Source organism: Tiliqua scincoides, chromosome 1 (genome assembly GCF_035046505.1).
Source record: "Tiliqua scincoides isolate rTilSci1 chromosome 1, rTilSci1.hap2, whole genome shotgun sequence".
NCBI lineage: Eukaryota > Metazoa > Chordata > Lepidosauria > Squamata > Scincidae > Tiliqua > Tiliqua scincoides.
In genome coordinates, this window is record NC_089821.1 from 60,192,797 (window position 1) to 60,218,349 (window position 25,553).

Genomic DNA, 25,553 nt, shown 5'->3' on the forward strand with positions numbered 1-25,553 from the left:
AAAACCTTGACATTTATTGGATTGCATTTCTAAAGCCATGGCGTTAACTCTTAGACACAAAACCTAGTTTCACTCATCGGGTCTTGCACCCAGAGTCCCACCCTGCATCGCCATAGGTATTACCACTATGGTGCTATCACCACAGGTGCGACTGCACAGACTGTCGCTCAAAGAAAATCTGTGGCAATCTGCTCTTCTTTGTCATAGGGCTAGTTTAACATTGTCACATCCCTGAATGGGCACCTCTGAAGACCTCTTCCCTGCTGGTGTTCCATGCAGATGCGCTAACATTTAATATTCCTGATCCTGTGTGTCACCTCAGTTGTGTGCAGTGTACGCACACTGATGCCAGCATATTCCAAGTCGCAGTAGTGCTGATGTGAATGGACTCCTTGTGATTGGATGACACATAGGGTAAATAGCATTTTAAATATTTATAGCTTCTGCATGGAGTGCTGCCGTGGGGAATAACTTCTTGGTGGTGGTAACGTCTAAAGTGACCTTTAGAATTCTCTGTAGGAGGATTTCGTTTTGAAGCTGTTGGAGATCTTGCTGTGAGAATACATTTCTAGTTATGTTGGTTGTTGCTAGAAATCTTAACGTTCAGTACAGAATCAAGATTTTACTCTGCCATTGCCAGAAAGTGTTGTCATTCATATTCAGTGCAGAAAAGTGTGTTTTACTACTATTGCTGAGAAAAGATTGGAAGAAATCCAGATAACAGTGAAATCTTTGTAAAAAGCAAGAACATGCATACAGTATTGGATTGCAGGCAGATAGGCTGCTTAGCAAATGTGGTATTCCCCACATCATGAAGCGTCATGAAGCAAGATTGAACTGAAGAACAATCATGCACTTCCTTGCTGAACAACTTTGATATTAAGCTTGGGTATTTAAAATCTTAATAACTCTAATAACTTTTCCTAATGCCTGACATCGTAGAAGCTTGGCTTTGGAATAAAATCATAGACTCATAATCTTTTCACCATGCAAAGAAAGGTGCTCCTGTCCTGAAACAATATGTGACCTTGTTTTTAATAACTTTTGACTGCGGAAGATGAAGAATAGGAGGAAAGCTGTAGCATCTGTTTTCTGCAGAGCATCGCTTTATTTTTTCTCATCTTTTCTGCTTGGGCTAGAAAGAGCATCAGCATCTTAGGACAGTTTGTTACAAAATCTTGCCACTAAAAAAGTTTGGGCCCCAAATTTCCAAGGCGGGGATTGGCGGTACTGAAGCACAGAGCAAGAACTTCAGTGAGCCCAAGCTTCTCTGTAAGCAGCTTGGTTTCTCTCATCGGGCTGGCCACTTAAGTATTGAATACTATCAGGTTTGTGAACTTCAGGGTTTCTGGTATTGGAATGTAGACTATCTTCCCAACAAATATTGGGAGGGATCTTAAAATGTGGGTTAAAAACTAAAGGGACAGTTCTGTCTTATGAAGGTCCCAAGAATTCAGTGATCATACTGTTACTGTATAGTAATCCTAAAGCATGATTATTTTACTCTGTTGCAGTGGCTTTTTGGACAGTAGAGAAATAAGGAAGGAATGAAGGAAAATGTATTTTCTCATGACAGTGTGCATTAAACTTGCCCAGCGGCACACTTTGTCCTTTTGCTTGCCTGGAATGCCGTTGCCTGTTAGTGCATGCATGCATGCACCTCTTTTCTCATAAGGCAGAGTTCAGTTGAAATTTTTTCATGGAATGTATGTGGCATGGACTTTGATGTCATGATGCAACCGTATCTTATGTGAAGTGTTTAAAGATGATCTTTAAGCATGTTACAGTTCTTATAGGTATAGATGTCTACTGCATTTTAACATTTGAATTAACTGTAGAAATTTTTAATTCCAGTTTCACCATCACTTGCTTTTGAGTTTGTGTGTGTGTGTGTGTGTGAGCACCCAGTATTGGCAAGGCTTCATTGAGCAAAGCAACACAGCCCACTAGACAGGTTGGATGACTACACGAAAAGGTTGTCTTAAACCTTTCTACTGAAGTAAAGGCTTATTCGTTCTCATGTATAATGCAAGTTTGCACAGTGGTTAACAAAGAACCTGAATTTTCTATGGAAACAAACAAGTGGCCAGCAGTGATCATGGATTTCTCTTTGCATTGTAGACTCCAAATGGAAGCAGAAAGGGTTTACTTGAGTAACTTCCAAAGGTTGCACTGCTTCAGAATTGCTGATGTGACTTGAGAAATAAACAAAACAAAGGCTCCTGGAAGTCCACCAACAAAGGCTACTACAAGTGGTACCTCTGTATGATTTATTGTTCTGACCTGGCTTCTTCTAGTTCTCTCATGAGAGCCCGTACTTCTGTGACATCTCTGCATAAAGTGTCATTGGATTTTCAACTCGCTCCCACAGCAGAGAAGTGCCGTCTTGTATCTCTGCAGGAGTAACTGCTCTGGACTTGCTCCTTCAGAATGGAAGACTGCCTACTATGAACAAGTGAAACAGTAAAAAATGGAGTCAGATTGGTCCATCTAACTCAATCTGCAGTGATTGACAGTGGCTCTGCAGGTTCCAGACAAGATTCTTTTGCAATCTGACCTGGAGATGCCAAGGATTAAATCTGTGACCTTCTACATGCAAAGCACATACTCTGCTGCTGACCGCATTTTGTCTTCAGAAAGATGTTTTAGCATGAGGATTTGACCGCTTATGTCCATGTGGAGACCAGAAGATTCAGAGTAGGAAAGATAGCAGCCGTAAGGCTGATGCTTTAGTTTACTCATGCTCACTGTTGCATTTCTGTATGAATAACTAGCTATAGCCTAAGCATGTATCCCATGCTGCTCTGGTAATGGTGGTGTTATACACTAAATGGGTTAGTAAATATTTGATGGGTTTCCTTGCATGCTTATTGAGACAGCACTTGCCCACAGTTGTCTGGGAGTAGCAAATACTAGTCTGTTCCTGAGTGCTTTATATGTATAATCTCCTCAGAGTTTCAGAAATCCCTTGTTCAGCTTCTGACAAATACTGAGAGTTGTAACAAAACTAAGCATGTAAAATAGGGGACCATCTTAATGTTGCGGTGTTGGAGAAACATGCAGGGATTATTTTTCTAATTTCACAAATCTAAATTGCAACTGTTTGGTCCTCTTTCATTCACTGATATTTGCCTTTTGGCCTTGTAGATCTTGTACATTGCCCAAGTTGACAGAGTCAGTTTCTGCATGGCTTATAGGAATTCAGGTGTGTGTTGCCCAGATCAGTTTCTGCTCAAATGATCTGTGCTGCCTCATAGTCTTGCTGTAGTTGCAGTGAGATCCTAAAAACCTTGCTGTGCACGGGGAGGAGAGCTCAGGATGTAAACAAATGCAGCCAAGTAGTCGGGAGGCTGAATTTGAGATGGGACTTCAGGGCTCCAGTCCTGCTTCACAGACAGAATCCTCCTTATGAATCTGAAGATTTGAAGTACAACTCTAAATATAACTTATTGGATTCTGCTTATTGTTTCCTGATTGGCAGCTTGACTAACGCTTATGTATGATCATGCTGCAGTTAGGCATGCACCCCCTTGGCACATTAGAATCCATTATTCCCCCATCTAGTGGCTAAATGCGGTATAGCTATATCAAGGAATTCTGGGCGACAGTGGAGGAGCAAGAAACCTGGAAGTGGGTCTTTAAAGCTATTTTTCCACTGAATTGGCATCTGCTGAATTTTTTAATCTGCTGAGAGTTTTGGAATGGAACCCCAGTGAATAACGAGGCATGACCTGTACCTTTTTTCTACCTCCACTGTGGGGATTCCTTGATGATTCTTAAGGGGCCAAGTGGTGGAGACTGTGTCTTTTGGCAGTCAGTTCACTGGATAATAAATGTATCTTTGTTTCTCACTTAAGCACTGTTTGCCTGTCTTGTCTTGTCTCAGGGATGAGCTTCTGTTGTGGGGAATCCTCATTTTCTTAGCACTCCAACCACAACACTTTATACATGACGAAAATGGTCATTGCTTCATGGAATGTAATTGCATGAGTGTCATAGGAGCCTTTTATTTTAAAGTGTCTGTAAGTGATGTGCAGTGACTCTTCTTCCTTCCTGGTTTCTGCTTGTTTCTGGAGTAAGGGGCAGAATGAAGGACTAACCTAGGACCAGCTCTGGAGTCTTTAGTGGGACCCTTCCTCTTACTTTGACGCTGTGGATTTTCAATTCAACAATTTTCAATTCAATTTCAACAAATTTCATTTGTTACCACATGCATAGAAATAGAGACAACATTATTGGAGCTGGTGGACATATTGCACATGTTGTTTTTCCCTTGCAGTGCCTTCCTGCCAACTGAAACAACATTTCTGCCACTGCAAAAGTAAATGAAATGTAAAACCTGCCGTACCACCATGTAAGAGGAGCAGGCTTCACTTAGTTGTGAGCTGCTGACTAGGTGCAGTCCTCCTCTGAAGGGGGTGCATCAGTAGTGGTCCTCCTGGATTCTTGGCTCTTGGCGGTTACTTGAAGGTATTGCTGGCCCTGGACTAACCCCTCTCCTCTCAGGTCCTCTGCACACTGAATGACTTGGGAAAAGGGGTGTATGTATGTGATAGCCACAAATGATGCCTAGCTCCCATAACCAGCCAAAGGTTGTGAATTCCTGGCACTAGATATCATACTTTTGTAATTGAAATGAAACTTTTATGGGTATTGCTGAAGTTTGAAACATGGTTGGGGTCTTATAGGATTACTCAGTAGACTCCAGCTTGCTCCTGTTGAAAATATTGTTTCCTAATTGGAAGTACAGATTGTACATAATGCTTAGGGTCATGGTGATGTCTGTCAGTCACAAGGGTATTTCACATTGTCTTAGCACATGGGTTAGGGTTTTGCCTTGAATTTGCTTTAATGTATAGACTATTAGTTGCTTCCAGCTCATGTCTTTCCTCTTAATCTTTTCCTTGTGGTTTCTTGGGTGTGTGCGCCTTGTGCATTGTCTGCCTGCCTGCTTACACCCTTTTGTGACAAGGTAATGATTTGATTGGAATAATTGGGAGAGCGGTGGGCTTATTCTCAACTGAGCAGTGTGTCCCAGCTCCTTGATTTCCTTCCCTTGTTGCCAAGGAGAGCTTTGTCTATACAGAGAAACTGTCAGTTCCAATGAGACAGAAACAAACTGCTTTCCCATTCACTGTTTATATATGGATCTTTTTGTGGAGAGCATGGGCAGAATGTAGCTGAAAGAATTGAGGATCCTGAAGTTTCTTCCTGGAATGGGCATTCTTGAGATCAATCATGTGACTGTTTCTTCAGCATAATGGAGATAATTATGGGACTGTAGACACTAATTTGAGCCCTAGAATGAGAGCAGGCTTTAAAAAGATGTAAGTACTGTAGTGGTATGCTCTTGAAGTCTCTTACGTAAAAACATTTCGCTGCTGGCTGTCATGATGGTATGCCTTTACTCACAGACTGAGTTTCTTTCTTGCTTATTTTGCATCCCATCCAGTTCATGCACAGGAATGGAAAACTAAGCAATTGAAGGTGCCTGGTGTCCTATAACAATGGACCAATGCACAGAGGTCAGTTCCCAGAGACAACAGCCCTCAGTGTGTAGCAAATTTGTGAGTTTTCGATAGTAACCCTGCAGCGGAAACTTCCTAATGGCTCTTGAGCTTCCTGATCCCGAGAAGGCAAATGAGCGTTTTCTGTCGTGTTATAAAATATAATGAAAAATTAAGCTGAGAGAGAATCCAAGGCTAAGATTAACAGGAGGAGGCAACTCAGGAGCAAAGTGCATGCCAACAAGACTGTTTATATTCTGCCTGGCAAGGCTTCACAAGTGCCAATCTCCCCTCCTTTTTTTGCTGAGCCTTAAAAAAAAAAAAAAAAGGAAGCATGAGTGGTTCCTCATCAGCAATTCTAACCAGTAAGGAGGTAACCAGCAACCAGTTTGGTAGCTGGTTACTATACTGATGCCCTTCATCAGCATTTCACTCTGAGCTGACCTCTAGTTGTCTGAACTAGAGATGATTCAAGGAAGTTTCTATTTTAAATACAATGGTGTGTGTGTGTGTGTGTGTGTGTGTGTGTGTTTGGATCTCTCTTGGTCTTGTTAGTGTTGCTGAGTTGAGAATTCCTTTTTCATAGAGAAACTGGGAACATAAGAACATAAGAACAGCCCCACTGGATCAGGCCATAGGCCCATCTAGTCCAGCTTCCTGTATCTCACAGCGGCCCACCAAATGCCCCAGGGAGCACACCAGATAACAAGAGACCTCATCCTGGTGCTCTCCCCTACATCTGGCATTCTGACTTAACCCATTCCTAAAATCAGGAGGTTGCGCATACACATCATGGCTTGTACCCCGTAATGGATTTTTCCTCCAGAAACTCGTCCAATCCCCTTTTAAAGGCGTCTAGGCTAGACGCCAGCACCACATCCTGTGGCAAGGAGTTCCACAGACCGACCACGCGCTGAGTAAAGAAATATTACGGGAAGAATGAAAGGGGGATTTGCAAGGGGTTGGATGAGAAGACTGCATGGGGAAATCAGGTTGATAATGACTGAACAACTGTGGAGAGCAGTTTCCAGTTCCCCCCATCACAAAATGGGGATTTTAAGTGACCTGGCTAGACACTTTTCATGGTCTAGCAACTCCTTACAGCTGGGGAAATGTGGCTTATCTCCCTTTAAACTCGGGAGGGTTTGGGGACTATCCCCATGAGAACTAATTGGCTTATTTTGTTAATGTTGACTCTTGTGTAAGAATGTACCAGAGACTGTGGAAGAAGGAATACTTGATGCCCCTTTGAATCATTCAGCTAACCAGTGAAGTGCTGCATTATCCCCCATGGTATAGCAACCATCCAGTGAGGAACAGGAACTTTTCGCTCCCTGGAGAAAGTTGTCCTTTTTAGAAAGGAGCCCAGCTAATAGCAATGCTTGGACACAGTTGTCTTCTGGAAGGGAGAAGAACAGCAAGACTGCTATTTTAAGTGGACCTCCTGTTTCTGCTGTTTTGTTCCTGTAGTTTTAATAGACTGTAATGTTAAATTGATAAATTTAAGTTGTTTTTGATGGAGTTAAAAAATTTTTTGGTTGTCTGGAAATTTTACAAGGTGCCCCCAAAATACTTTGGGACAGGGCTGTGGAGTCGGTACATAAAGCCTCTGACAACACAAAATTGCTATTGATTCCAGGGCTGTGGAGTTGGAGTCAGAAGCAATTTTGGGTGGAATTGTAGGGTTTGTGTACCAACTCCACAGCCCTGCTCTCTTGAGTTATCATCTGGTCAATGATTATAACAAGCTGTTGAGTTGGTATACACCAGGGGTGTCCAAAGTTTTTGGTAGGAGGGCCACATCATCTCTCTGACACTGTGTCGGGGAAAAAAAGAATTAATTTACATTTAAAATTTGTATAAATTTACATAAGTTTACATAAATGAATATATTAAAGATGGACTTATATGAATTAGTGAATGAAGGTCTTGCAATATCTCAAGGCCTACAAAAGGTCTTGCACAAAGCAACGCTGGCCTTTCCTTTGCTGCCGCTACTGCATCACAGACGTGAAACAGCAAGCAGTGGAGGAAGCCCTCATCCCACAGCTCACACAAGAGGTCAAACAGTCGCCCTCACACTGAGAGCAGTTGCGTCGGGCCAGTGCGGGCTCCAACAAATCTCTGGAAGGCCAGAGGCTCATTGGAGACTGGGGGTTCCCTGAGGGCCACATTGAGAGACCTCGACGGCCGCATGTGGCCCCGGGGCCGGGGTTTGGGCACCCCGATATACATAATCTCTGACTCCGCCCCCACCCAAATTGCTTCCAACTTCACAACCCTGCTTTGAGGCCATGGTGGGGTATCAGTATAATAAATGCAGAATGGAATAAATTTGTACCTGTGTTTGAACTTAATTTATTTTCTTTTGGTTTTCCTATATTGTGCGTTTGATTGTGGTTACCACTGTTAATTTTCTTCTACTCTTTAACAGTGTTCGCAGAGCTCATTTATGTAGCATTAAGCCCATAATAAAAGACAGCAACTCTCATATGTACCGAAAAGGGAGTAGCTATGAGAGAGAGCCAGTTCCTACAAAATGTTTTGCTTTAAATGAGCAGTCAGGATCATCTCCAGGCACATGTTTGCATAAGTGATAGTACTGTGGGAACCAGATGGTCATTCGTTTAACCAGCTTCAGTTCCCATGATTATGGGAATGTTTTCATGCCATTGTGGGAATTGCTGCTAGCCATTTCCATTATTTGCTGGGTTTTCCCATTTATGTTGATGGCACAAATGCAGTCATGAAATTATTGGGACTGTTGACATGTTAAGCAAAACAGGTGCTTTAGTATTACTAGTTATGTCATTTTTCCATGTTCAAAATATTGAACTACTTTTCAGCAGCTGTGCAAGGTTAAGTTTAGCTAGGAGCAAGGGAGAGCTTCATAAATGACCTGCAGTTGACTCCTGTCCAAACTCGCCACTCTGTGTGCTCTGCTATGTTGACAATATATTTTAGAGTAAACTACCAAGTACTGAAAAACTGGACCTGAGTAATAAATGGTCTCTGTTTCGCCTGTTCTGCATGTGCTTTGCCTTCCCTGTGCCATTTACATAAGGTTTATGAGGGCTGTGCTCCCCTTTGGGATTTCTTGGGGGCTGACTGTGTGCACAAAGTGAAAATGGTCTACAACAGGGGTGCTCAATAGGTGGATCGTGATCTACCGGTAGATCGCGAGGCAAAATGAGTAGATTGCGGAGCCCTGTCTCTCCAAACTGTTAATATGTCAGTTTTGTCTAGTGACTAGACGAAACTGACATATTTAGCTAAACTGACACTTTAGCTGCTCTTCAGGCATGTAGCAACAAAACTGACGAAACTGACTAGACTCCAGCAGGGGCTCCATACATTAAAGGGGGTGTCTGTCAGACGCTTCCCCCCCCCCCCGGTAGATCTCCAGGCCTTGCTGGGTTTCAAAGTAGCTCTCGAGCCAAAAAGGTGTGAGCACCCCTGGTCTACAAGTTGCTGTTTCTTGTAATCAACAGGAAGAACCTGAATATTGGTGACTTTAACTCTGTATTCCAGATGCCTTTGCTGAAGCTGTTCCTGTTTGGTCTCGATGGCTCTGGCATCACCATGCTGTGGTGCTGTTACTGTGACATGGTCCCAAGTAAACTCATTTCTCTCTTCTTTTAGGTGGCCGTTGTGAGGGGACCCTGAGCTGGGGTTGGCCAGAAGATGACGGAGTACAAGCTGGTGGTGGTTGGAGCAGGTGGTGTTGGGAAAAGTGCTTTGACCATTCAGCTTATCCAGAACCATTTTGTGGATGAGTATGATCCTACAATAGAGGTGAGCAGTTGGCCTGTTTTAACAAAGGAGACTTTAACACCTTTTCTCTTTCTTTCCTGCCTGCTCTTAGTTTTTACTGCCATGGACTCCTATGACAGACCAGGTAGATCCTCCTGTGGGATTTTGCTAAATGTGTAAATTGGTGTGAGCTTTTGTGTTCCTAAGCTGCATGCAGCAGCATGTGCCTCCAGTTAAGGCTATGGCACTGGATCATATAATCTGATCAGTCCAGAATTAAGCTTTTGACAATGATGGGAACTGAAATGTTTTCTTCTGTGAAAACCAACAGCAGTTGAATCTGAGTTGAATTTAAGAATCTGACAATTCTTAAATTGGTGTTCAGCCTTTGTAGAAAGACCCTTGAGTGCTGGTACTGATGCTTAAAAACTCAGGGGAAAAGGGAAAGGCCTTTCTACTTAGTTGAAGTGATTGCTTTGCTTCCTGATCCAGAAGTAAATCCTACTGAGTTCTATTTGGCTTACCACCAAGGACGTATGTGTTGGATTTCAGCCTTACAATGTGGCAAAAATGTGAAATGCACATCCACAATGAGGTCTTTGGTTTTATATCAGTTTGGCACCTGTGTACAATTACGTTATATGTGTTAGACAGCGGAGGAGGAGAGCATTGCATATGTACAGAATGTTGCTGGTGATTTAAGTCCTTCTTGATCTGAGTTTATTCAGAATGAATAATTGACTGCTTTTAGAAAATAGTAATACATAGTTTCACCTTCATTTTACGGTAATGGTTGTGATTTGATTGGTTGTGATTTGATTGCAATGTGAAAGAATTTTCTGTACTTCAGAAGGAAAAAAGGGTTGGTGGAGCAATATTTTGTGCCGATGTTTTGGCTCAGCTATACAAAAGTCTTGATTTGATGAAAGGACTATTAAGAAAATACAGGTGTTCCCATGGTTTCAGTTATCAGCGGTTTCATGGATACTGGGGAAGCCCTTTAAAAAGATAGGGAAAGTAAAAGACGGCTAAAAATAGCTCTGTTTACCATAGCGCAGCAAAAGTGCTGCATCTTCAGAGTTGCAGGCAGTCTTCAGAACTGCCTGCAGCCTCTTCCTGGTTGTGTTTGGCCTCCTTCTTTCACTTGATGTTGCTCCAGAATGTATCATGCTGCATTCTTTTCCTGGTTGTGATGCATTCTGGAGCAATGTTGAGTGAAAGGGAGATCCTCGGTGTGACCAGGAAAAGACTGCAGGCGCTCCGACGACTGCCTGCAACCCTGAAAATGCAGCGGTTTCTCTGTGCTGTGGTAAATAGAGCTCTTTTTTGCTTTCTCCTTCACTTCCCCTTTTTAAAGGGTGCCTGTGAGTCCCTGGTATTCACGGGGGAGGGGGTCTGATACATAACCCCTGCAGATACTAGGGCATGCCTGTATTGAGATAATTAGCATATTATTGAGAGGCTCCAAGTTTGGAGTGTTTCAGGTTTGGTCAGAGGTGTGTGAAGAAGAGAACACGTGTATACGTTTTAGATAAACTATATTTGAGCCCCTGCCCCCTTTTTCCCCCTCCCAAAACAATTATGACTTACCCTTGAACAGCTCCTTGTTTTATAATTTAAGGCCTAGTTCAGACAAACACAGCTGAGATAGCCAAATTCTCTGTACCTGTTAAGGAGGGGATTGCTTGCTTGCTTCTCCATCTTCCTGACAGCTGAGCTCTCTTTAAACATTATCCCCAGCACATGCAGAAACTTGTGCAGGGAGGAAAATGTGAATGTGCTGGCATTACCATTGCCCATGTTCCTGTAGTCCCCTTTCTCCCCATGGACAGCATTTTCTACACAGGAGCAGAGCTAAGGGCAAGGAAGAGGCAGGAGAATGCAAGTGCTTGAAAACTGGCCAGTCTCATCCCATCCCTGTCTCTGCCCCTGATTTGCAAGGTTCTGCGTTTGTGAAAGGGCCTGTGAATTACAAAAACTTTCCTCCTTCAAAAATTGCCATGTGGAGACTTTGTTGCTTCAGAAGCCAGGATGTGAAGAGGCTTTGGACTTATTGAAGGTGAAGTGAAACCTCCTACTACAAGAGTGGCCAATCTTTTTAGCAAGCCTTCTGCAAGCCAAGTCCAAAATATAAGCAAGGAATGCTCTAGTGCAAGCTGCAATCTGTCTTGCTTCTAGTCTTCTGAAGCAGAGACCAGGCAGTGGGGTAGCATGAGCGGCGGCAGCAGTGCTGGAATGTCTCTGCCTCAGCAAGTCCCTCGAGTCCTGCCCTTGCTAACTGGGCTAAAAAGTCTCATTTAAAGTGTCGGCTGTTTTATATTTAGCACGGGGAGAGCAACTGTCTCCATTCACCCTTGCATAGCATCGTTTCCAATGCCTGCTGCCTCCCTTGCATTTCTGTTTAGATGGTAAATAGGGCTAGGAAACCATTTTTCACTTCTTCTGCTATGCAAACCATTTTGAATCTATGTTCCTGGAAAGCTATATATAAATATTTTGAATAATATTAATGAAAAAAGTCAACCTGCTCCTGTTTAGGTTTGCCACAAATGTCTGCTTCTGCACGGACAGAACCTGTACTACCTTGGAAAGGTTTGCTTGTTGCATGACTTCTTTTTTTCTCCTGCCAGCTGCTTATTGCCTTTGGGGTACCAATAGTCTCTCCTATGGTAACTCTTTCTGATTTTCCTCACAAAGGGAAAAGATTGCTTTTGCACTATATCATGTCTCCCTCCTTGGTGTTGAGAGTAAAGGGTTAAAGAAGCCAGACTGAAGAATGGCTGGCAAGGGGCCTCACAGTTTTCTAGCTTCAGTGTCTGGTTTTGTCATTTAAAGCATGAAACAGGTGGTTGTATTGTGTTCCATAAGCCCAGATGGGAGGAGCTGTAGTAATATTAAGTTGAGAAAGACCTGGGAGTTAGAGCTCTTTACATAGAATCCTGTTAATGCGAAATTAAGTCGGAGGATGCAGTGGTGGCGGTTGGCTGACTTCTGTGGGGCAGGGCAAATCTGCAGGTAAGGCAGCGGAGGGGGCAAAACCTGAAGGAGGGGGAGGAACAGGACGGAGGCTGAAGGGATGGATATGGCAGTGATGGTGCACACCAGATTATATTCCCTCCATGAGCAGCCTCCCCACCGCTTTTCTCTCTGACTTGGGCCAGCTAAAGAACTGGCGCAGGTCTGAGGAGCCCCATTGTTGAGCAGGAGGCTTATGGGAGCGGTTAGGAGATATAAAACTCCTTTTCCTTCTGAAGCTTCCAGATCTACACAACACAGCAGGCTCCTTTTTGGTGTGGCTGCACCGGCTCTTGTGTCCCAACCCTATCAAGTGCTGGTGAAGAGGCCCCACGCTGTATCCAGCACTGTATTTGAGCAGGTGGGAGGTCTGCTCAGAGTAAGGGAATGTTTGTTGTCCTTTGTAGAGCTCCAGTCTGCTCAATGGGGCTACTTGGATCTGTGACAGCTAACTCACTGACTCAGAAGTAGCCCCGTGTAGGTCTTTCAGTCCTAGGTTGGGGGTTAGGATACAGTGGAGGCCTGCTCTGCCACCCCACCACCTCCTAGGCCAGAACTGCCATCTTCCTGCCACCTGATGTACCACTTACCTACCCTGCGGCTGTTGGGCAGGATGTGGCGCCCACAGGATGATGCAGGCCTTTTTGCTAGTGCCACTTACTCACGTGATGTTGAAAAGCACTGTAAAGGGCTTTATGACACCCAGTGCTGGTGCTGAGGTTGCAGTGCTGGTGCTTTTGTAGCTTAAGATTGAGCTGTTACACAAAGAGACTAAGGGTTAAGCATGTAAGGTAATTTCTTCAATGAGGAATCAGTTCTGTTTTTTCCAAATCTCTGTTTAGCTTTCTGTTCTACTTTTCTTAGCAAGTTTTCATTGGACTGAAAGTTATGCAAATGGTCAGACTTTTAGCTGGGATCACATTAACTGCTTAGAAGTATTTTTTTAAATAACTTAATCATTTGGCTAGCAGAGGAGGGAAGGATGAAGGTAGAATAGGAGGGTGCTGTAAAACATGCAATAGTTATATTCTCTTAAACTCTGGAATCACTTACATGGATCTTCCCACCCATTTCTTTGGAACAACTTGAGTGGCATGTATGAAAACATCTCTGTAAAAAATCCTGCTTTCTTTCTACTTTTTTGAAAGGATCAGTTCTGATCCAAGCCAGATTCACCTCCTGTGTTGAATCCTGCATGTGTCTCCAAAGTCCAACCAAGCAGGTTCTAGATTATGAACCACGATTTTGTGCTTTGTGTTGTTGGAACTTTTTAATAGCAGAATGTTTAGTGAACTGGGGGACATGATTAACGGCAAAAATGTCTTGTTTACAACTGGAGAATAACAATTGAACCAGTACTATATGAATGGCCCAAATGGATATGGTTGAGTAATAGCAATATCGCAAGTTCTGTGTTAAGTATAGGAGCTAGGAGATGCTAGTATACAGTGATAACAATCATATGTATTTTCATTGATGTTCATTATGTGAAGATAATGCAAATGAGAACATTAAGAATAAGTTTAAAGCCATTAAACAAAACAGAAGGAAACTATCCTTTGTAATTAGTTACTTAGAAATATGGCTTATCTGCAAGTTATGTATTGTAGAACTCAATTTTTCAGTTGCAAAATCCGGTGGCAAGTGCAGAATCTAATGTTGACTCACAAAGAGAGTCTGGTCCAACAAGAAGCTGACAGAACATACCAAGATCCAGGTCTACAGAGCTTGCGTCCTGAGTACACTTCTGTACTGCAGCGAGTCATGGACTCTCCGCTCACAACAGGAGAGGAAACTGAATGCTTTCCACATGCGCTGCCTCCGACGCATTCTCGGCATCACCTGGCAGGACAAAGTTCCAAACAACACAGTCCTTGAACGTGCTGGAATCCCTAGCATGTATGCACTGCTGAAACAGAGACGCCTGCGTTGGCTCGGTCATGTCGTGAGAATGGATGATGGCCGGATCCCAAAGGATCTCCTCTATGGAGAACTCGTGCAAGGAAAGCGCCCTACAGGTAGACCACAGCTGCGATACAAGGACATCTGCAAGAGGGATCTGAAGGCCTTAGGGATGGACCTCAACAAGTGGGAAACCTTGGCCTCTGAGCGGCCCGCTTGGAGGCAGGCTGTGCAGCATGGCCTTTCCCAGTTTGAAGAGACACTTTGCCAACAGTCTGAGGCTAAGAGGCAAAGAAGGAAGGCCCATAGCCAGGGAGACAGACCAGGGTCAGACTGCACTTGCTCCCGGTGTGGAAGGGATTGTCACTCCCGGATTGGCCTTTTCAGCCACACTAGACGCTGTGCCAGAACCACCTTTCAGAGCGCGATACCATAGTCTTTTGAGACTGAAGGTTGCCAATACAATACAATACAAGTTAAAAATAAGAAAGTACATTTCTAGCCCCAAAGATCATGAAGAAAGTGTGGAAAGTGTGCTAGTTCTGCCTGTCTAAAGACAAAGATCACGCATGTTTTTGGCTTTGTAGTTTGTTCCTTGATGACTGGTAGCTAAATATATGAATTGCCTTAGTTAAAAAATATTGTGCATAGATTCATACGAAACTGTGCATGGGGTATTTTAATCTCTGATACAAGTTTTATACAACCCTTGCTAATTGGGTAAGAGGCACTTTTTCAAGTGGGTGCTCCTCTTTTGTTTAGTGGGGGAGAGTAACTGGCCCTCCTCACCCCAGCAGTGTCTTTTCTAGTGGCTGTCTGCTGGTGTTTTGCATCTTTTTGATTGTGAGCCCTTTTGGGACAGGGAGCCATTAGTTATTTGATTTTCTCTGTAAACCGCTTTGTGAACTTTTGTTGAAAAGCAGTATATAAATACTGTTAATAATAATAATAATAATAATAATAATAATAATAATAATAATAATAATAATAATAATAATAATAATAATATAATATACTCAGTCATTAAATGTTGAGTCATTGACCCATGAGCATGCAGGTGTGAACTTGCCCTAGGATTTGGGGGCTGTTTGGGCAGTTTGCTTTTTCCAGTAGATGCTCACAGCCTCTGTCTGTCTGTAATAATGGGGCTTAAATATTTTCTTTTGCCTCCAGAGGAGTGCTTTTGAAATTATTTCACTCTGAAATTGTATCTTCCATGTTGATTTTTTAAAGAGATCTATTACCAGGAGGATATTTCAAACACAGACTTATTTTTTTGCATGAGACGTTCTTGTGTGAATGTTTGCAACATTTTTCTCTCCATGGGAGACTTTTCTCCCATTTTCCCTTCAAAACAATTTTCCCATTCCAAAGTACTCATCTATCGGGAATTATGTCAAATAACACATTCTGTCAATCAGTTTAGCAGGTGTATGCCTCTGTTCAACCTATTCAATGTACGTTTAGCTGGGTTCCTAGTGAGGATTGAGATGAAGGGGATTTACATTTTAGCTTATATATTACACTGTAGGAAATAGCAAGGAGCAAAAGCTGCTTGTAGATGAGAATCTTTGTTGCACCTTGTTTCTTGTTAATTTTCATGTGTTGCTTGTGCTGCCAAAGAGTGCTACATCCTACAGTAACAGTGAAAAGCTAGCCAGGAAGCTTGCTGATAAAGGGGCACAGAAACTAATATCCTACTGGGGGAGAAGGTAGAAAAGAGAGGCGACAAATTGAAGTTAGATAAGTGAGAGAATTTGATTTTACTCTGAAATTTGCTTTACTAATTACCGTTTGATACCCAAAAATATCAATGTGTGTTCAGATACGTTCTTGGCAATACAAGATTGCACTAAAATTAAATTTCTGTTGAGTACTTGCTTCAAGTTTGGACCTCTTTGTGGTTTTCAATCCACACTGTAGGACTACTTTTGGTGTACATGGCCCATCTTGTGTCAAATCCAGGCTTTGAACTTGGTTTGAAGATACACTTCTTACTAGGAATTTGCTATCCATTTTGTGGGTAATATGGAGCAGAACTGGTTTGGCTATTTTATATTTCCACTCCAGAAAGCTGAGAGAAGCCAGCTGCATCTGTATATGTAGATGGGATGCATTGCTGTAGGAACCAAAGATGCCATTTCCATCGTGTATGTGAAAAGCCATTGGAGAGTCTACTGATACATTACTGATGGCTTGTATAACTGTCTCTCTCCCATGAAAAAGTGAGATGCCAAGTGCTTTCAAGATGACTGGCATTTTGCCAAGCTGTCGCTCAGTTTTTTGGGCACTTTGGTTATTGTTCTGTCTCCTTGGTCCCCCTTTGGGACTTGCTTACTAGAATGATCACAGTGAAGCAAATCGTGCTGTCTTAAACCATAGCAGCTTCTTAGTATTGAAGTCATGGGACTTGTCCTGAGCTAGATGTTCTAGCTTGTGTATTATACTTCTGGATTCTAAGTTCCTCTGAAAATTTGAGGCTATTCTTTATTTGGAACCTCTCTCGGATGCTGTGTTTTATCTCTCTCTCTCTTAGGAATCTGAGGGGGAAGGAACTCTTAGAATTTGGGATATGTTGAGTCTTAAAGATCTTTGGGATTGGGTGGAAGCTCTTCCATTACTATATTTATAGCTAGGCTGAGTATAATATTAGACCTACTGGATATTTTTGTAGGTTTAACTAGGTGTTGATGTGCAGTGTTATGGATAGGCACACAGGAGGTGTTTGTGCTGTGCATGAGCTCCAGTCATTGCTTAACCACATTTATATTTACTCATTGGCTTGTATGTGGTTTGGCCACAGGAGGTGATTGAACCATTGCTTGCTGTCCCAAAGCAAGGGATTGGTGCACATAAAATAAAATTAAGAAAATAGCAGTCTTGATGCTGGATAGCTCTTGTATCAAAGACTCAGTTTGTCTGTTGGAGACAACCCTGAAAGCCCCAAGAACAGATCTTGGCTGTAGTAAGGCACTCCTTTGACACCAGAAGAATAACCTGCTCAACCCTTCCTTCTCTGCTCATTTTGAGAGACTGGCTTTCAGGCCAACTTTAAGCCAATTGGACCAATTGTTCCCAGTTGAGCCCCACACCAGGGTAATTTACTATTTACTTTTCAAAGTTATATCTATACATTTTGTTTGTTTTACTTGTAGGCTTAGATATATGCAATTTTATATTAAAATGTGCTTGGAACCATTTGGTCCATTAAGTCATGTGCACCTTTTAAGCACACGTTTTGATTGTTATCCATTCTGCCATAGCTATATAACATCTATAATACATTTTATTTATATCTCTAATATTCCGCAGACTTTGGTTGTGAACCTGGGGCTCTGCAAAAGATGTTTCCAGTTGGGCCCCGCAGCTCCTTATGCTGTCCCTGCTGGCTTTAGCTTGAACTGTAACAGATTCAAAAGCCACGCAGATTGAGCTGGCAGCAAGCTTCCCAATGTGTTAACACCTTCTTTACACTGAAAGATAAAGCACGGTTCTCTGCTAGTTAGGAAAATCCATGCACACGTACCACTGATGCATCCAGTCTACTTAACAGCCCTAGACTTAAAAGATGAGTTCTCTAAAGAGGAGGTCTGGTGGCTATAGTGATAGCGTTATGGCTTGAATATCTCCCTTTTTGCTAAGTTTCTGATGCTTTCTGGATTATTCACTCTGTAATTTAACCTACTGGCTTTGACAGGCTAGTGGAATATGTTTTAAATTTGTGGTACATTTGCATTTCCTTTTTCACAGCAATTCAAATTATTCTTGAGGCAGAGCTGTTGCTTCTTCAGTTTTATATAGCTTTTTTAGCAGTGTACTTGTTGCTCTGCAGAAGGCCAGAGTGACATGGCCCCTGCCCTGAGGGTACAGAATAGTCATTAGATAGATACACAACATGGTTGTATATGGCGTAGGAAGGGGTAGAGAGCAATGGAGGCAATGTTCAGTGGTGTAGAAGAGAAAGGACGAGGGGAAGACATGTCTCTTCATACTGTGCATTACTAATCTGTGGAATTTTATCACAAGCTCTGGCAATGACCAGTAACCGAGATGGCTTTAAAAGGAGTCTAGACAATGTTGGAGACTGGGCAGCCCTGATGAGGGAAAGCTGCCCCAGCTCACCAATGAGCTGCTCTGCCAAGCGAGGCCTCCAACCTTGAGTGGCAGTCGCATCCCTGATGGCCCGGGAGAGAGCCATGTTGCAGCCAGTCTAGCATCGTGTCCAGAGTGAACCAGGTGTTGATTGCCGTGTTGACGGGGCTGCTACATCTGGACACCTTGGGTGAGGGATGGGACCAGCAGGGAAGACCTCACACATAGGATGGCAAGGCATAAGAGCCTTGCTGTTGGCCAGGAATGGGCTGGCTTGTAGCAGGGAGGAGGCTAGGGGAGCAGACCTGCAAGTCTGGTGATTCCTGCCCAACCTACCTCGTGGTGGGGGACGAGGTCCCCCACCTACTGATATTATACCCTCTGAAGCTCAAGGGCTGGCAACAACAAGTCTGTACTACATATCTCAGGCAGGGCTGCAACCTCTTGGAGCGGTTGAGACAAAGGGGCACTAATTCCACCTTCCCCTCTTTTCCCTTGCCTCACCTGGGGGTGCCCCAGACAAAGCCTCATAGCAGGTTCAGAGGCTGTATGCTTCTTCATACCAGTTGAAGTGAAGTAACAGCAGGCAAGGGGCATGCCTTCAAACTCTGGCTTGTGGGCTTCCTGGAGGCAATGGCTTTATCAGCCAGGGCTCCTCTTATGTGATACTAGGTTGTTTCAAAAGACAGTTAGAGAAATGACTCTTGGACATTAGGCAAGCCTGTGCCGGGGGGGGGGGCAGGAGATGAAAAATTATGCAATATAAGGGGTACAAGCGAAGAGCTTTGAAAATAAGGGCAATTTGTTGCTGCAGCATGTGCAATGGGAAGCCTGTGAAAAGAGGCATAGAAAGGGGTGATCCAATGCATGTGCAGCAACAGAGAACAAGATTGTGAAATGTTTGGAAAGGAACAGGAATGGAAGTCCAGCAGGATAGGGTGGGATTTTCAGTAGTCAGTGTAAACAGAATGTGTAGAAATGAGCTGTGCCAGTGCCTGTTTGTTTGTTTGTTTTTTCCCCTTCTAACACCTCTTAATTCTTCCTTGGCCCCTCAGGATTCCTACAGAAAGCAAGTAGTCATTGATGGAGAGACATGTTTGTTAGACATCTTGGACACAGCAGGCCAAGAGGAGTACAGTGCGATGCGAGACCAGTACATGCGGACAGGAGAAGGCTTCCTTTGTGTCTTTGCCATTAACAACACCAAGTCCTTCGAAGACATTCATCAGTACAGGTCAGTAGGTATTCTGCAACTGGGATTGCCTATGACCTTCCTTGTTAAAAGGAAGGGACCACACCAGTGCCCTCTTCAGACTAACCAGTGTTGCAGACTTTTTTCCTCCATTGCCCAACAAAGAGTTGCATCAAGGAGTCTTTCCTCCAGGACCAAACAAAGCAGCTGGCTAGTATCAATGACTGGGATGAAACTCTGTCCAAGGGGACTTGATAATACATCAGTTTGGGGTTTAGGATTACTTTTTTAAAAATTTTTATTTCGGATACGGGGTTGGGATATGGGATAGACTGAGGTATAGGGTTACACAAGTTACATAACACAACAGGATATTGGCCATTGGGTCACAAAATGCATTTTAAAACAAAATTTATACATCAAAATAAAGCTAAGCACAAATTCATTCATATAAATGATCACCGCTTAAAACATTTAAATTGCTTAACTTAACTCTACTCAATCTATAATATTTATTCAGTACTATCTATCCAATCATAAAACGGTTTCCAGTATCTTCTTACTTTATCTAAACCTTCATCTTTTATTCTTTCTGTTATTCCATCCATTTCTGTAATTTCATAAATCTTATCAATTTTTCTGTTAGGAATATCTGTAGATTTCCACAATTATGCATGCAGTATTCTTGCCGCTGCATTAATCTGTATAATATTTCTTTTGTAAGTCTTTAATATCTGAAATTATATTCAGGAGGTATATTTCTGGTTTGAATGGTATAATGACATTAAATATCTCGAAAAATTTTTTTGTATCATTTATCTTGGCTTTTTCACAAGTCTACCATGTATGGTAAAAAGTACCCTCAATCTGATTATATTTCTACACTTATTTGACACACCTGGGTACATTTTTGCTATTTTATCTGGGGTCAGATGCCATCTTTAAAACATTTTATGTAAATTTTCTTTAAAAGGAACCACTTTCCTTAACTTAATATTTGAATTCCAGATTTGATTGCAATCATCAATCGAAATATATCAAAAAATTTTTGCCCATAACACCATTGAGTCCTTCACTACCTCATCTTCTGTCTCAAGAAGAAAATTATAAATTCTTTATGTATTTTCCATCAGCAGTCAAGAATATTTTATCAAAACTTATATCTTCTTCATATATGCCTATTTTGAAATCTTCTTGTATTCTTGATCTTATTTGTAATTCATTCCACCAATCCAGACTTAAGAACAGCCCCACTGGATCAGGCCATAGGCCCATCTAGTCCAGCTTCCTGTATCTCACAGCGGCCCACCAAATGCCCCAGGGAGCACACCAGATAACAAGAGACCTCATCCTGGTGCCCTCCCTATGGCCTGATCCAGTGGGGCTGTTCTTATGTTTCTCTCTCTTCCAGCTCCTCTTTGCTTAGAAGCTCTCCTTTTGATATTTAACAGTTCGCTATATGCTGTATTTTGATCTTTTTAAAATTCAATTAGGGTTAGTTGCAATTTCTAATGGTCTTATCCATCTAGGACAGGGGTGTCAAACATAAGCCCCGGAGGCCGGATGCGGCCCGCGGAAGCTTTTTATCTGGCCCTCAGGCTCTCAGCTGCTGAGCAGTGCTGAGGTGTTACTGCTGAAAGGGCAACCTGCACGAAAATTGGGCTCTCCCATATCGTGAAATATGATAGATGTGCGTGCTTTCTCTTCTCTCATTTGCAGCTAATGAATTTCTAAGTGAGAAAAAGTTCTTATTTTTGGTTATGACCTGTTTAATGACATTACTTTCTGCCTAATGACATCCCTTCTGGCCTTCAGCAGGCATCATGAATGCCATCCGGCCCTCGGTATGAAATGAGTTTGACATCCCTGATCTAGGGAGTTTAGTAACCCGAAACCCCAAGTATATCATAAAGGGAGCGACAGTCTCTGTCCTTTCTTCCCTCTTTCTCTTATTTAATGGAGCTGTAAGTGAAGTGGATCTTGTGGTACCTGTTGTGTGAGAAGGGCAGGAAGTAAGAGAAGGAATAATGTGCTGCTTCAAGGAGGAGCTGAGAGGCTGGTTGAGAGTTGGCTAATATTTCTGCTATGGTAGTTTTAAGGGTGCATGTGCCTACCCAGGCTGACTTGAATGCCCTGTTCCAGCACATTGGATCCCTAGATCTACTCAGTGCCAGGGGTTGGGGTCTGCATTGGTCCCCACTTGTCTTGACTATCAGCAAGGGTAACCATGAGGTAGGTATTGGCGTGTAGTTCCAGAGAAGTTTTTGTGGCGTGTTGAGGTGGATAGGATTTATCCTGTGGCTAAATGATTAAGTTGGGCCTTGCTACAACCTCATCCATCAGATTCCCTATAGTTTTGTGACTGCAGTAACTTGAGGTCATCCTTGTTCTATTTAGCTGATACTCACTCACACACCTTCCTTTTGTCCAAGGTGTTCAGCAAAATGACTGAGGTTCTTGTTTAATACTTGTTGAATTGATGTGGAGTAAGAAAGGGCATAGTTCACTGGAAAAGCGTGGAGAAGTGTCATAAAAATTAATGGGAATTGTGCAAGTGTGCCAGGGTTAGGCTTTGAAGTGACATGACTTTACTGGGTGGCCACTGACTCTTTTGTTTGAGGAACATTGCAGGAGCACCTCCCATTCACAGCATACCTGATACAGCTATTGCACATGAAGGCCTTTATGCACCCCACCTTATTTGTGTGGTTTCCCCCCCCTCCTTATCACTTCAGGGTAATGCAAATTAGGGATCATATATGGATGTCTATGTGAATTGCCTACCCCAAGCGACTTTACAGGTGTGGTGGAAAGGAGGGATTCCCACATACAAGCATCTTGTAAATACCTGAATGGGGCACAGAGTACAGGGGAAGTGAAATAGTCATGGTTATGTGAATTTGACTTGCAGTCCAAGCTTATGCATGTCTACTCAGAAGTCCCATTGTGTTCAATAAAGCTTACTCCCAGGAAAGTGTGTATTGGTTTGTAGCATTGGTCCAGTTTTCAAGAATGGGCAATTAAACTGCACCAGACACAGTCCAGAAATTAGGAGGGGGAGGTCTAAGGTGCTGTGTACAAAATATTTATTAGAAAACGACTCATTTAATTGTAAATATACTTCTGTGTTTTTCTGATGGTAGATGGTGATTCAGGGACTCTTCATTTGGTAAAAACAAAACCTCAAATATTCTTTGCAGGATTATTGCAATTAATTTTGGAAAGATGCAAGAAATTATGCATTAATGAGTGTATGTAATAAGCTTTGCATAGTCCTCAGTGGGAATCCCTGAAGTGGACAGAAGCAATTTGATTTGGAGAAGCCATCGTGCATTGCTTGGGTTAATGTCCTCGGTGTTTATATCTTTTGAAGTGGCTAGCTGAGCAGTCCTCTGTTTGAATAACGGAGGCCTGACTCTTTTCTGGGGGACACATGGAAACATCCTGCATCTGGACGGCAGCCTGGTGGCTTGGGGACTGAGCCTGCCTGTAGTTTGTTGTTGACAAAGGGTTTGGGCTTACACCTTGTGCTCAGTTCTTCCTACTCAGCACAGCAAGGCCTTGTTCACGACAGCAGTAATTCTCCAACTCTACTGTAGGGGAGTCTGCCTAGAATCAAGAAACCTTTGGAGCCTCTGCAAATATCATATGAGGATGTAAATGTGTATTGGACAGGATAATAATATGGGCAAATCTGTTTTGATGTTGTGGGGGTGTAGAAGCACCCCCACCAATGGATTTGGTATTGAATGCAGAATTCATCTTCTTGAGAATCTCTGCTTTCATTAAAAAAAAAAAAAAAAAGATAAGCCTGTTTCTAGTCCTTTATGGTTCCATAGGTTTGCTTGCAAGTGTGTGAGCAATGCATGGTGAAATCTTGGAAGCCAAGAAGGTAACAATAAGATTTTCAGCTGTTGGGAACAGGGCTTCAGTGTCCTTATTCTTCGCCTTTCCCCAGGCCTAGTAAAAACAGCAGAATGAATTTTGCAGACAAAGAAAGCAAACAGATGTTCTCAGTTTGCATATTTTATACAGAATTCAGGTTTTCTTGATGCAGAATTTAGAGTGCCTAGGCAAATATTTTGGGGTTTTTTTGTGGCTAGCAGAGCACACACAGCCCTGGATACTGGCCAGATAGATCCATGCAAAAAGCATGGTAAGAAAGGCTTCCCAGGGAATCAACATTTTAAAAGGGGGGGAGGGGAAAGGGAATGACACTTTGTCTTCATCCCAGCATCCTAAGGCAAGGAGGCCATGACCATGTGCTTTCAGTTGTGCTCAGTGTAAGGCAAGAGGTTCATATACCGCACATTGCAACACCCTGGGGTGTAGTGACAAGTCCCCAGGGACGTCGCAGGAGGCACACTGGCCAAGCTGCTCAGCAGCATAAGAACATAAGAACAGCCCCACTGGATCAGGCCATGGGCCCATCTAGTCCAGCTTCCTGTATCTCACAGCGGCCCACCAAATGCCCCAGGGAGCACACCAGATAACAAGAGACCTCATCCTGGTGCCCTCCCCTACATCTGGCATTCTGACATAACCCATTTCCAAAATCAGGAGGTTGCGCATACACATCATGGCTTGTACCCCATAATGGATTTTTCCTCCAGAAACTTGTCCAATCCCCTTTTAAAGGCGTCTAGGCTAGACGCCAGCACCACATCCTGTGGCAAGGAGTTCCACAGACCGACCACACGCTGAGTAAAGAAATATTTTCTTTTGTCTGTCCTAACCCGCCCAACACTCAATTTTAGTGGATGTCCCCTGGTTCTGGTATTATGTGAGAGTGTAAAGAGCATCTCCCTATCCACTCTGTCCATTCCCTGCATAATTTTGTATGTCTCAATCATGTCCCCCCTCAAGTGTCTCTTTTCTAGGCTGAAGAGGCCCAAACGCCGTAGCCTTTCCTCATAAGGAAGGTGCCCCAGCCCCGTAATCATCTTAGTCGCTCTCTTTTGCACCTTTTCCATTTCCACTATGTTTTTTTGAGATGCGGCGACCAGAACTGGACACAATACTCCAGGTGTGGCCTTACCATAGATTTGTACAACGGCATTATAATACTAGCCGTTTTGTTCTCAATACCCTTCCTAATGATCCCAAGCATAGAATTGGCCTTCTTCACTGCCGCCGCACATTGGGTCGACACTTTCATCGACCTGTCCACCACCACCCCAAGATCTCTCTCCTGATCTGTCACAGACAGCTCAGAACCCATCAGCCTATATCTAAAGTTTTGATTTTTTGCCCCAATGTGCATGACTTTACACTTACTGACATTGAAGCGCATCTGCCATTTTGCTGCCCATTCTGCCAGTCTGGAGAGATCCTTCTGGAGCTCCTCACAATCACTTCTGGTCTTTACCACTCGGAAAAGTTTGGTGTCGTCTGCAAACTTAGCCACTTCACTGCTCAACCCTGTCTCCAGGTCATTTATGAAGAGGTTGAAAAGCACCGGTCCCAGGACAGATCCTTGGGGCACACCACTTTTCACCTCTCTCCATTGTGAAAATTGCCCATTGACACCCACTCTCTGCTTCCTGGCCTCCAACCAGTTCTCAATCCACGAGAGGACCTGTCCTCTAATTCCCTGACTGTGGAGTTTTTTCAGTAGCCTTTGGTGAGGGACCGTGTCAAACGCCTTCTGAAAGTCCAGATATATAATGTCCATGGGTTCTCCCGCATCCACATGCCTGTTGACCTTTTCAAAGAATTCTATAAGGTTCGTGAGGCAAGACTTACCCTTACAGAAGCCATGCTGACTCTCCCTCAGCAAGGCCTGTTTGTCTATGTGTTTTGAGATCCTGTCTTTGATGAGGCATTCCACCATCTTACCTGGTATGGATGTTAGGCTGACCGGCCTATAGTTTCCCGGGTCCCCCCTCTTTCCCTTTTTAAAAATAGCATGATCACGATGTGACAGACTGCGGAGCAGTGGCTCTGCTCCGCATGGTTTAGCCAAGTTTTGTGGGCCCTCCTGCCCACTCTCACTTCATTTACACCAATTCTAGGGTCCATTGCAGTTGCTGAACATGGAAGTAAGTGCCAGTGACATCACATTGCACGTTGTTGCATCATTGGCACTTACT

General features: G+C 43.2%; 1 protein-coding gene across 2 annotated transcripts in view; it reads left to right on the forward strand.

Moving 5' to 3' along the window:
- Nucleotides 1-25,553, forward strand: part of HRAS (HRas proto-oncogene, GTPase) — a 65,920-nt gene that overhangs the window by 26,099 nt on the left and 14,268 nt on the right. For both annotated transcript variants that reach the window (XM_066610938.1, XM_066610939.1), the window contains exons 2-3: nt 9,150-9,302; nt 19,325-19,503. In XM_066610938.1, the coding sequence (XP_066467035.1) occupies nt 9,192-9,302; nt 19,325-19,503 (290 nt within the window). In that variant the 5' untranslated portion in view covers nt 9,150-9,191. The remainder of the gene's footprint in view (nt 1-9,149; nt 9,303-19,324; nt 19,504-25,553) is intronic.